The 13,371-nt window shown below is 38.4% G+C and overlaps 1 protein-coding gene across 7 annotated transcripts in view; it reads left to right on the top strand.

Moving 5' to 3' along the window:
* Nucleotides 1-13,371, top strand: part of TENM1 (teneurin transmembrane protein 1) — a 736,058-nt gene that overhangs the window by 511,806 nt on the left and 210,881 nt on the right. For all 7 annotated transcript variants that reach the window (XM_054839650.1, XM_054839648.1, XM_054839649.1 and 4 more), the window contains one exon: nucleotides 1,057-1,317. In XM_054839650.1, coding sequence (XP_054695625.1) covers nucleotides 1,057-1,317 — 261 coding nt within the window. The remainder of the gene's footprint in view (nucleotides 1-1,056; nucleotides 1,318-13,371) is intronic.

Below are 13,371 nucleotides of genomic sequence, written 5' to 3'. Positions count from 1 at the left end.
TCAATGACTCTTGTCTCTAATGTTTCTTTTCCAGAAATTGAAAGAATACTGTATGCATGTTTGATATTGTATTTAGTCTCTCAAGATGGCATCCCAGGTCTGATGTTCAATTAGGGAGTGCAGTTCTGTAATCCTCATTTAATTAGAACTCCTTGTCTTACTCCCTGAGAGTTGCATTTGTAATTGGATTCTCACAAGTGAGAATATGCAGAGGCTACCTCAAAGGGAAGTTGTAATTTGCTGATGTGTGTTACTTACCTGTAGTTCTTCGAGAATGTTTCCTCTGCATATTCACGTTATGGGTCCTGTCCACCTTCTGTTTGTCCTCGGATTTCTACTGCCCTACAGTTGCGGTGTTTAATAAGAACAACTGAAGTATTGAGCACTGTACAACTCTTTAAAAATCTCTGATCGCTTGGTGTCATGAGATGGCACTTGTACAGTCCTAGTAGTCACTGCTCTTCTGGGAAGTTCCTGTAGGTCACCAGCACGGGAGAACCAGAACCCACTGGTGTGAATATGCAAGGACAGCACTCTCGAAGAGCAAGCCGATGGTAAGTACCCTTTCTTTGTCTTCTGTGATTAACCAAATATTTCAAATGTTATTTTGTAAATTCCCTATCTGCAAATTTGCTACACTTTCCCTATGATAAAAACATACTGAGATTAATTTTAGAGCTGTTGCCTTTCTGGCGAAACCCAAGAAAGTATCTGTATTTGTAAGTACTTGCTTTAGTTGTAAATTGGCGTACTACTAGCAGCGTGTGGGTGTGTACACATATTTGAGCTATAATATATATTTCTATCAGACAAAAAGGCACAATCATAGTGCAGTGTTATATATTTTACAGAGTTGCACTCTTTTAGTTGTATTATACTTATAATAGATTATAATAGATTATATATATATACTTATAATAGATTGGATAGCAGAGTGAGTCACTGACCAAAAAAAAGTCTTCTAATAGTAATTCTCAAAACAGATTCTCCAAAAGAAGATCAAAGGTATGTTGCTTTTCACTTCTAAATTTTTTTCTGAACTTTTGTTTCTTCCAGACATGGAATTCTGTGAGACTCCCCATATTCTGTGCTCTGGCTACCAAACAGATTTACACGGTGTAGCTGAGCACAGTTACCCGCTAGAGGTGGGCTCAGATGTGGATACTGAAACAGAAGGTGGTGCCTCCCCGGATCACGCCCTGAGGATGTGGATGAGGGGGATGAAATCGGAACACAGCTCCTGTTTGTCAAGCCGGGCAAACTCAGCATTGTCCCTCACTGACACTGACCATGAAAGGAAGTCTGATGGGGAGAATGGTAATAAAGAAATCCATCTAATGTACTCAATAGAAGTAGGAATTTACTTGAAACTTTCGTCCTCTACTTCTCTTTTATTTTTCTCTGTTTTTTTTTCCTTTCTTTTTCCCTCTGCCTTCTTAGGTCTCTACTTTATGAAAGGTGAAAGGGTTGTTTGGTATGTGTATTGTATTTATAGTGTAGATGGAAAATAAGACAAGGAAATGAAACAATGATTTTGTTAAAAAGTCATTCTTCTAGAGACCAACTATTTTCCCACATTCTTCATTTTTATGCCATAGGACATTTATCATTTGAGTTTAGTGGCTTATGAATTAGGTTCTAAGATAAATCTATATATGTACATTTAATAAATATATGTACATTTATATCACATTTTGTGTGCACAAGCTGGCTTCTGCACGTAGCCTTGACTCTATAGCCAGGCGACTTCAGACAGCCTGGAATCCTAAATGCTCTATTTACCTGTAATTTCAGGCTACACCTGAAGACGTGCCTTTATCAGTAGGACGGATTGAACAGGTCTTCGTCATAGCTCAGTTCTGTATTTCTCTGCATATGGAGGGTGGGGTTCGGGGTTAGGATTTTTTTAAAAATATTCATTCTCTTTCAGGATCTTTTTACTTGTTTGCTTTTCTTATGGCTTAGTGTGTCACAGAAGGGGAAAATGTGTATTTAATGAAGTAACACAGGGGGAATTAATATTTTTTTTATCTCTGCATCAAAATTGGTGAAAATCTGCTCTAAATGTTTCCTTAAAGACTATAATCAGTAAACAAATTTATCATGCTTAAGATCAACAAGCTTAGCTCATATTTTAATTTCTGTGTTTAATAGCTAGATGTTATGGCAGATCTACATTTAGTTAAATATGTATTTTTAACTGGATAAGAGATAGGGGAACCAGTGACAGTGGGAGATTGACGCTTCACACTTTATTAGATCTATAGTCATAAGATGAAAGAGAGTTCAGTCAGGAATGCCATTTCTATAGTTACGTGTTTGGAGTTTGTCAAACACGAAGCTGGTAATTTAATTATAATTTCATCTGCATGTTTGTCAATGCCAATGATAATGTCCAATATAGGTTCAAAGACATTAAATTATCTGCATGAGTTAAGAGAGGAGAAAAAAAAAAAAAGGTTTGTTTTTATTAAATACTCTTTTGAGGATTAAACGTTCTGCACTATCACATTGTATCGTGTTGCTACAACCAGTTAATTTTCAGATGCCGCCCCATTTACACGACGATGAATGGATGCCTGCCTTCTGGCTTCTGCCACGTTCCGTGTGGGATCCATCCTCTAAAGTGTTGTTGCATAGGAGGTTTTTGGGCTGGGGTTGGGGGTTTGTTGTGTGTTTTTTCTGAGATATTTGGGGTTACGTGGTGGCTGAAGGAGTTGAATCTGGTCTGGCTGTAATTGGTTGGCCCTTAGCTGTGACAATGGTTTACAGGGAATGCTACCTGAGAAAGGAATGTGCGTGCTTGTACCATTCAGACTAAGAAATACACGTGGTCATTTAGGTTGTAAGGTGCTGGGAAGCCAATGCATTAAAGCAAATTAAGCATATAACCAAGTTATGTATTTCAGTCTGGAATGCAGTGGTGCAGCTGGGTATTCATGGTGTTTTGCGAGCTGTACAAGTTGCACTAAATAAGTCATCTTGCTATAGATGAAAATTATTGTAGGTAGTAAAGGAAATGCTGTTATTACCTTCATCATCCTACATTGCAGGAACCATGGGTTAAGTGTCATTAAGGTAGGACACATGATCATTGTGCTTCACCAACAAAGAATGGAGTGGTTTCTTCTCAATGTTTGTCTCAGAGAATGATTTTAATCAGTTTAAACTAATTTCCCACATGATCTAGAGTAGAACAGAGTAGTCCTTTTGCATGTGGCTTTAATATTTGATTCTTTGTAAGCTTTATAACAAATTTTTAATCAGGGATTTGTATTTTAGGTACTTGAATACAAATTTTAACTAAATAGTTCAGAGAGGAAAGTGGGGGCAAGAGTAAGTTGGAAGAGAAAGAAACTGAGAGCACAAGCTCCTTTGAACTCTTTAGTTGTCTCCAGGCAGGGTCGACAGAGCAGGTAGTGGTGCTTCCTGTGGCATTGAGTCATTATAATAATTACAGTCTTGAAAGTTAATGTGGATAAATTTGAAGACAATGATGGTTCAAGCTATATTCATTTATATTATCTGGTACTTCACAGGTAAGTTCATAGTCGAGATACCTGATCCAGAGAGCAGCGTGTTTTCCATCTGGGTTGGCACTCAGTAACAAAGCACTCTGAATCCAGAAGTTCATAAATCTCTACTTAAATGAAGTAATACAAGGCACATCTTTCTGTTTCTATGCAGTGGTTTGTGCCAAGGGCTTTATCAGAGAGCCACAAGTGTTGCATTTATCCTTGTCAGCCCCTGCCGTGGAGGTAGACTTGCTTTGTGCCAGCCAGTACGGTGTGAAAACGGGTGAGCGCATTGAGATCAGTTGCTGCAAGTTCATGAAATGCTGGTTTCCGTGATACTGTCTAATTGCTGCAAAAATAGTTATTTAGAAATTCTGGCTTTCAAAGGGTTGACCAAATGGCACGTAAACACAGCTCTTTGTAACTGGAGTAAAATTAATGAGGAAGATACAGTTGTTGCATTGTTTAAGAAAACTAATTGCTATTATTGTCTGTATTTTGAAAAGGTCAGTTGGTTTTTGTTGTTGGGTTTTTTTCTCTACAAGCACAATTTTGCTACAAATGCAGAATAGCTTTTTTTGTGGTGACATTAGGACAACTAAGTGGACTCTGGTAGACCTGCTTTCAGGACATTTTTTTGCTTTACATTGATCTGAAGCAAATATACTTTTGCAAATTTTATTCTGTTCAGATATTCCTTGAATTTCTCATATTCAGTCAAAGTTCTAGCAGGAGGTTCCCTGACACAGGATATATAGTTCATTGTGTATTCTGAGTAGCCCAATTTGAGAATTTATTTGAGGATTATTTTCCTTCATAGACGCACCAACTCTGTAATAATCACTGTTTAAACATACTCCGGTTATTTTGGCAGCATTGAACAGATTGCGTGAAACACCAACATTTCCATTTAAATTAGTGTTGTCAATGTTAATGGCAACTAATAATAACCTATTAGTGCACAAACTGCCTTCAGCTATGCCTGAGGCTAAGGAAAATATATATTAACTGCCGGTAATAAGCAATGATCCCCAAGAAATTGGTCATTCATCTCTGGTATAGTATAAATAGCTGTATTTAAACATGAACAGTGTTATGCCACAGTATGTGAATGAAAATTTCAGGCAGAAGCACTACAGAATGACAGTATCAAAAATAGTTACTTTATTCCATTGGAGAAGACTGCATTTGCCCTCAATTCACTGAAACAACGGTATCTGTCATTGCCGCATATCAGAACATTGAGTTCAGTGGTTTAGTCTGCCAGATTACTGAGCTGGCAAATTTATTTATTTCTTTATTTCTCTGGGGTAAGTATATGGTCCAGGAGAGGTTACAACCCTGATCTACAGAAAGGACAGTCTTCAGACCTCTGTCTAAAACTCCATCATGCGACGTGGCTCTGGCTCCCACACTAGCTAGTGTACCAAAAAGGAGCCTACAGTCCATTTTGTATCTCTGTGCTCTTTCCCCGTTACACTGTTCATGCAGTTCTCATGTTTTGCTTTACAGGATGTCCGTGCAGCTGTGAAGCGGTGAATTTTACCTCAAATGCATTCATGCCATGCCATAATCCATTTTTGAGCCACGTTTGACTTGTTAGCACAGCTATCTACTCTTTTAGCTACTACATCTCTGTTGAGAGCTAGTACAGAACTTGAGCTGTCTCTACAATAACACAAATTTTAAACTGTTTTAGGTTATCAGATTGTTTTGAAGTACTTTAAAGGCTGACTTGTTTGGCTTATTCCTGACACGTACTTAGATGGTTTTATGCAATTAGTTACTCTTTCTCTACTAAGTTGTGAGAACCAATAGCAGAATACCAAATCCCCAGTACTGGATGAACGTGCTGTGAAATGCACACTCAGTCTTGGAGCCAGATTCATGTTCAATTCCTTTGACTGCATTATTTTATGACAACTAGGCATCGGCTATAGTTTACAACAGCTTCCTTGAGATTTGTAGGCAAGAAATTAGGGTGTTAGTACAGGCTGAAATACCACTAGACTAGTCATGGAATATAGCTTTAGAGTGCTTGAGAGCTAGCCAGGGATTTATTTTTTTTTTTTAATAACATATTTGTCTCTTAAAAAATGAAGCAAGAGGGGGCCAGAGCCATGAAAAAATACAGTTGTTTCCTTTTTTCCCATGGAAATTATTGGGAAAATTCTTTCTTAACATCAGTGTACAGGATCAGATTCTATTTGGAATGATAATTTTAATAATATCAATAATTTTAAACAGCAGACTAGAAATGTAGAATAATAATATTAGCCATAAATTAGTAAGTAGAAGTAGTAGAGAAATTGGTAGGTTACAGATCAAAGCTGAGTTTAATGACATAGAAACATGTAGGATTAATCTCGTGTAATTCACCTAGGTGTTTGTTTTATGCCTTGGGAGCAGTGGCCCATTTAACAGAGCTTTTGACTCTCCCTAAATCTCTGGGATTTCTCCCTTTGATTGCTGGGCAGGTGGGTGACGTTTGGGCAAGTCACCTCAGCTCTTTGCTCTCCAGATTCAGCATCTTAACAGCATCTGTTAAAGGGATAAAGATGCTTCATTAGTAAAAGAAATACTGAAACCGCTGTATGAGAAACGCAGCTTTGTGAATGCTGTAGTTAGTTATTCAGACATGGGGAGGATTTAGCTAAGGACAAGTTTCTGATTTAATTTATGGTGTGTGTCAATAGACCTGCTGTGAATTTGCACCTGTTTAAATTAGACTTGAGTTTGGCTCTTCATAAAAGTCTTGTGTTTAATGCAAGAAAGTGAGAGCATTGGGATTAATGTTGTTGTTATTTACTGTTATTTATAAACAAGCCAGTCATTAAGCTGATCTCTGGCTTTCTCATTTCTCCAGGAAATTATTATCAGCAGCTACATTTTAATAACAATATGTGCTCTGAGAAGAGGTATGCACGTGACTGACTCTATGCAGGGTTGTGGTTTTATCTGAAGTATTTCCATTAGCTCCTGTCCTGGCACTCTCTATTTACAGTGGTGCAATTAAGAAATTGAGTTACTAATTTGCAAATAGAGCGGTTAGGTCAAATACGTGTAAGTAGCCTTGAAAATATAAAGGTAAACATCAGTCTTAATCCCATCCCATCTGTGCCATTTAATATCTTTCTCTTCATTCCTAGTGTGCTTTACTTTGCCTTTTTATTGTGGCAGGGATTGCGTTCATGTTTGCACACTCCTGCCTGCCGCGTGGTTTTAGTCACCTAAGGCAACCTCATCACTTAACCAAAATGCAAAGCTCCCATGGTGAAATTCCTTCAACTTCTGGAGTTTGCTATAGCTTGTCAGATATTTGAGATATGATACTCTCAGATATTTGACAGAAAAAGGTTACTAATCTTCCCTTAATAAAAGACTCCTTTTGCTTCAGTTGTAGGTTTGGTTTTTTCTCTTTTAGTGTTTAGCTGGTATTTATGTTGATTGCTTCTGCTGTTGCTTCATGGAAGCCTCCTCAGGGTGAAAGGATGCGCGTGAATCTCTGCAGTAACATAGCGATGCTTTTTGGGGAGCACTGAGGTACCCGTTGACACTGTTCAGAATGTGAGATGCTTTCGTTGACCTCAGAGTGGTTCCTTTGGAAATGTCACTGTCCCAAAGGAAGCATGTGAGTCCTCTGAATTGCTCTGCATAAGTGCAAGATGCTTCTGGAAGCACTGTAACCTCACCTCAGTTGTAACATGATGAAAGTCTTGCCTTTGTGCCCCTAGTATTTCAGCCATTTATGAAATTGCTTATATATGGAAATTCAGCTAGTGATGAGTCGTTGTTTGTCAGTATTGTGGGGAAAATTCTGCCTTTCAAAATGACTGCCTTCGTTACGTTTTCTGACTGACAGGGGCATTGCATCTGCATATCTGCTATTTTAATCTTTACAGTTTTCATATGCTATATTAAAATCAGTACACAATGTTAAAACCTTCCCTTTCTTGTGTTTATAAGCACAATAAACACTGATTTAAAGACAAATATCCAACAGTATTTAATATTTTACATTAAAGATAATTAAACAGTATGTAGAACATAGCAGAAATATTTCTTCTATTCTATAATCCAAATGACCTTTGCCCACAGCATAGTAAAAAGAATCTGTGCATTTGCACAAGACTGTGTAATATTTTTAGCCCTGCAGTTTTGTTTTCTTTCAGGGTAGCTAAAAGAGGGGAGGGAGGGAAGCTCGAGGAGAACAGTCAGGTCTAATTTTTATCCCAGAAATGAGTAACTTGGCATTAGAGCTCAAAAAAAAAAAAAAATCACTTGGCTTTCCTCCCCTGTGTTATGCAGAAAGGATAGTGGATGTGGCTTAAGGAGCCTGTAGCAATATAAATTATTGCCCCTTCTTTCTTTTAAATCCTTTTGACTCTCTCACATGGAAATGAGCATGCAAGAAAAGTATTTCCACAAATATTTTACAGTGCAAAAGGATGCTGCAGTGCTGCTACAATCCTTGGGAGCTCGGTTTATCTAGGCTGCCGTAGGGGCAAAAGATGAGGTGGGCTAGGCAGTAAAGTGCCTGCCTTCTGTCAGCAGTGCTAGAGAGGGAGGATTCTCTGACTCTTCATTTCAGCAATCTTTGCGAGACTAGGGGGATGCTGAACAAAATACTTTTTCTGTTGTTAAATATTTACCATGAATGCTGCATGAGGACTGGACTAGTGTATTGCTGGGAATGGTTCCGTTCTAAACAATCAACATGTCTCTCCTGATGTTTTATTTATGTTGTTTTATTATCAAGTTTATAATATGTTTTATTTCTTATCTCTTTTGGTTAAAATTTAAAATGTATTAGAAGATCAGGAATCTGCTTTACAGAAACAAACTACAGTCGTATTTTATACGTATATCCTTTGGAATAAATTATTTATTTTAGTTTAATGCTGGTTTGGTTTAATATTTATTTTGAAACATAAGCACTTCTCACTTATATGTCTTAAAATGTAAATGTTCCTGACAGTTCGAACCTGGTTTTCATCAAAGTTTGGGATGTTCTGCTGAAAGCTGCCAGTGCAACGTCATTAGTGCAAAATAAGCCTAACAGGAAAACTTGTGAACTCTGATCATAGAATATTTTAGTTAAGGCTACTAGATAAGTAAGATCAAATTAGTCTTATTTGGTTCCTCGGCCAGTATGGTTTTAAATACAAAGATATCTAAAGCTTTCTTCTTGCCCCTAGAAAAATGTTTTTCAGCTATTCCACACTGTAATACTGTAAGTGAGATAAAAAGAAGGAATCTAGCAAATCAGTCCAGCGTTAGTAGAAAAGTGGACAAATTATCCTTTTAGGGTCTAGCAAGGTTTAATCTAAATATCATTTCTTCTTGACAGTATGAGATCATCAGAGAATTTATTGTCGTCCTACCATGGATGACAAAAGATTGCTCATTCTTCCTCTTCAGCCTTTTTTCATTTTTGCCCATTTAATTCATTGTGTATTAAATTACATGAGAAAGTCTTATCTTCCATTTTAAAATTTGTTAGTATTTCATTTCCTCTTGGGCTTAGGAGTAAGATGAAGATCAGCATAAATCTGTATTATTCTGTTACAAATATTAGCATATCCTCATCTTACAAATAGGAAGTAATGATAGTAGCAAATAGCTTTGGTCAGACCATCTAGAAGAAACATAGAAAATGGAGAAAGTGGCTGCTTCCCATGGCTGCAGCCTTCATCGTCTTCTAAAAGTGAAAGCTAAACCAAACATTTTAGACTATTTCTTATTTCTGCAGTAGAAAATAGGACAAGAATGGGAAGTTGTCTATGAAATTACCATTAGCTTATACAGCATAATGCAGATTTGTATACTGCCTGTTGCAACTTGCTTTCATATACAGGTCTTACAAAATGAAATTCGATATTTTAGATATTAATTTTGTTTTTGTTAATCATACCTAGCTCTACACCCTGACTTTATATTTTGTAACATGAGCACAAGGGGAATTGCGTATAATTAGCTCTTCTAGAATACGGGTCTAGGAGCGCTGAATAATTCCTGCAGGCGGCTTCCTCTCCCTAACAGATGTTTTTGAGTAATAGTTTAATTAGATTCACATATTCTGATGACTAATTATATTGCCAGTGTTGTTTCTTTATCTTAAGTTTCTACTCCAGATGATGTGCAATGTAGATTTTATACGGTGCTTCACAGCGCTGACTTTCAATTGAGCAGCACGTGTCAGCATCTGCTCGTCAGTTATTGGCCGTGAGATGTATCGGCAGTACAGAGGAGCAGCCCTTCGGGCAACAGAAACCACATGTTGTAACGTAACTGCGTTCCTTTGCCTCGGGCGTTATCCAGAAAAGGAGCTGGGGAAAGCCAGTCACTTGGAGGTTCCTTTATGCCATGAAATCACACACATGTGGGAGGAAGTGCCTGGAAGTGAGGACGGCTTAGGACATCAGGTCAGGGTTGTTCGGCTCTGTTGCTAGAACCCTTGCTAAAAGCTACCAGCAAAATGTAGGAAACCCAAGGGACAAAAGTTAAGGGTGCTTCTAAACTGTATATAGTATTTATTATGGTTCATAGCACTCTTCCCTCCCCACCTCATCAGTTGGGTACATTAAGGGGATTTTACATCTTCTCTGGCATCGTTAGAAATGTAATCAAAACAGCATGGTGCACTAAGGGAAGAAAAAGCATCAGTATTTTAACTACAGGCAAGTTGAGAAAGAAATGTTTGTATCTATTTAAATGTCTTCCTGTCCCCAAATGATATGCATGTTAAACAAGTGTGAACTCATGAATATTAACGATTCTGAATTTCTGTGACTCCAGCTACCTGACTGTCTCCCTGTTTTTCTTTCTCTAAAGATCCCATATAGTTTTAGCCTTGGTTATGCTCACAAATACCGAAGAGTATGACTCCAGTTTGATGCAGCCGATGTTGTCTTATCTTAGGGCTGTATTTGTGGAACAGTTGAACGTTATTGATGAACTGTTAATTTTCTTTTGGCTTTTGAATCTAGCCATTGTAATGAGCATTACCAAATGTTGCTTTGGGCTTGTTTGCATCGCTGCAGTAAGCATGTCACTTGCTTTGAAGCTGAAATGAATTCACATTAGTAAACGAGCTTGGAATATTTCATGGTGATTTATTCCTGTCTTTTCCAAAATATTGTTACATTTCCTATCAATCAAGTACCATGGCCAAGGAGGAGTTGAAGGTGTATTTCCTGTAGGAATGGCTGAAGCCATTTCTTTAATGAACCTAATGTCTAAGAGAGAGTTTCCTTGTGGTGTGATGTGTTTGCCTGTAGGATCTTCACCATATTGTCACTCCACTTAGCTGTAACTCACTGGTGGGTTGTTTAGCGTTCCTAACAGTATTAAGCGGCTCTCTCCTACACTCTCCAGCAATGCCTTTTGTCTTATGGAAACACAGCAAGCAAAAAGGAGTCTTCGTGCCACAAACACACCCCAGGTTTTCCATAATTAGTCAGTGGAGTAAAACACATTTAATCAGAGGGGTATTATTCATGTCTTTCAATGTAGCTTTTAAACTGTAAATGCAATATGATTTTTCCCTCTCTGCCTACAATTATTTTTGAGTAAATGTAAAATATAAACTAATGCATGCACTTTATATGTACCAAAGCCATGGTAAGTGTTTTTTAGACTTAAGTGCCCTCATTGCTTTGTCCAACAGCAATTTCAAGTGGCACTTTTGGTTTGAGGACATCATATTTGATTAACTTTTCCCCATACAGGGCTTTTGAGAGAGCAAACTTTCTGTTATTGTCTAGTCATGCTAGGCTCTTCCCAAGCAAGTATTTTACTGTTTGTTGAAGTGGTGGACTCACAATGCATGCTTTGAATGTATGTTTTTCTGCATAGTTTGGTATAAACATACCTCTAGTTGCACAGTCAGAAAGTATCTGATGTAGTTTACTTGAATCTTACTTGATTTGAGTCTCCTTGAACTGTTGATGTTAGGATCACATAATAGAGCTGCTTGCTAGCCATGCATTGTCAGTGGGATCTGACGAGTGGTGCAGTATTTACAGCTCAGCGCTAGAGACTTCTCATTTGTTTTCTTGATGACAAAAGAATTTATGGATGCTCGCATCTTTTGATTACCACAAAAATCTTAGAAGCAGAATGTACCTGAATAATAGTTGCTGTTGCAGGTTCTCAAACTCCTTCATAAGATAGCGGTATATTTTGTGATTTCTTGTAGCTGGTGATTTGCACGAGTGAGATCTTACTGATTGAGATACGGCTGCATTTTGGGGGTGGCAATTGATTTCATTCTCTCATCCGTTGTCACAAAGGGATGCTGTTTTAGGTTATGCTGCTGATCACAGGTAGGAGTGGAACTCTTGCTGTAAAGGCATAAAGTTCCAGATAATGGAAAATCTCCAAATTTATTTTATGTATTTGAGGATTTTTCTCGAGAGACTTAAAAACTTCCCGGAATATTGCATAATTTCCTCCTATAAGGAAGAGGGTAGTGATGAAGTCTCATTTGTAGTCACAGAAACTGTTTTTGAAAGGTCAGGATAGAGGTAGTGAATATGCGCCTAGCTTACAGTGGTGGTTGCCTCTCTGGTATACTTATAAAAGGCTTGGTTTATGCCTGGCCAGAGGTCATGTCTTGGTAAGTAAGGTGATGTACGTTTTCTTTGTAGTAACTCATTGAAATTAGTTCAGCATAAATGAAAAGCCATGTTTATGCACGGCTTTGCAACCTGGATTTCCCTTTCAGGGAATGGTGCAACAATATAGTCAACTTATTGAGGTCTTAACGTGCTATCTTGACTCTCAAGGTACATTTTTATCTCAGTAGCCTGAACGTGGCTGAAAGAGTTGCCGTTTTGTGGTGTAACGAGAGAGGAGCTAGCAGCTGCTGTTCTGAGGAAGATGCCACCATCAGTTGTTAGCGGTCTGTGTTTGCTCACATGCAGTTGGTGTGTTTGGGGTTAGCTGTTGGTGTTCTGCCAAGTCCCTGCTGTCTTTTGGTGTCTTCTCGGTGCCAGTGGCGTGAGGGATGCTGCAGTCCTGAGAAATCTGCTGCCTTTGATAGCAAGAGAATATGAGAGATGGCCTGTGGTACGGGTGCACGAGGAAGCCTTTGCATCCCACCTCTCCCTTGCCCCGATTTAGCGTCAAACTGCTTAAGGGTTTTGTGCCTTTTTCAGAAGTCCTTAGCTGTTCCCTGTCCCGGCTCAGAAATTGGTAAGAACATGGCTCGTTCCAGCGCTTCTCCATTGCTTCGATAAAGGAAGGCCTTCCCTCCCATTTTGTGCGAGTTTGTGGGCCAACAAGTGCTGGCGAGCATTTGCGAAGGTGGGCGCAGTGGCTGCTGTCTGCCAGGGCTTCGCTGCCGAAGGCAATAGAGCCCAAACGTTTTTCTTCCGGAGCGTCTGTAATTATTCACCGTTCAGAATTGCAGTTCTTCCTTTCTAACAAGGGGCGCTGCCCAAATGCTTTTTGCGATGTACTCTGTATGTCTACAACCATCTTTTATGTCTTTGCCCATAGGGGAAAAAATAATTGAGTCATTCTTCCTCAAGCCTGCGTGGCTGTGTGTTCAGTCAGTACAATGTTCATCTCGACATTCCTATTGATGGTTGCATTGATTATTTTTATTCTAGCCTGTGATTCTGTCTCCATTCTAGCTTTTTAATTTTTATAGTTTACTTCCTTTGGAACAACAAATTCAGCTTTGTTTGGTTATGTGCATATTTTGTTCAAAATATAATCTCCTGAATACTGATTTTTCCATAGTAGCTAATAACCTACAGTACTTGAAAGCTCCTTTTTCTTTTTATAGCCTATCTTTTCCAATACTTTTTGTGATTACTGCACTACAGTTCGATTTTTATTGGATCAT

The sequence above is a fragment of the Grus americana genome, chromosome 12 (genome assembly GCF_028858705.1).
Source record: "Grus americana isolate bGruAme1 chromosome 12, bGruAme1.mat, whole genome shotgun sequence".
In the NCBI taxonomy this organism is placed as follows: domain Eukaryota; kingdom Metazoa; phylum Chordata; class Aves; order Gruiformes; family Gruidae; genus Grus; species Grus americana.
The sequence above is the reverse complement of the archived record's forward strand: the minus strand, read 5'-3'. Positions and strand labels throughout refer to the sequence as shown.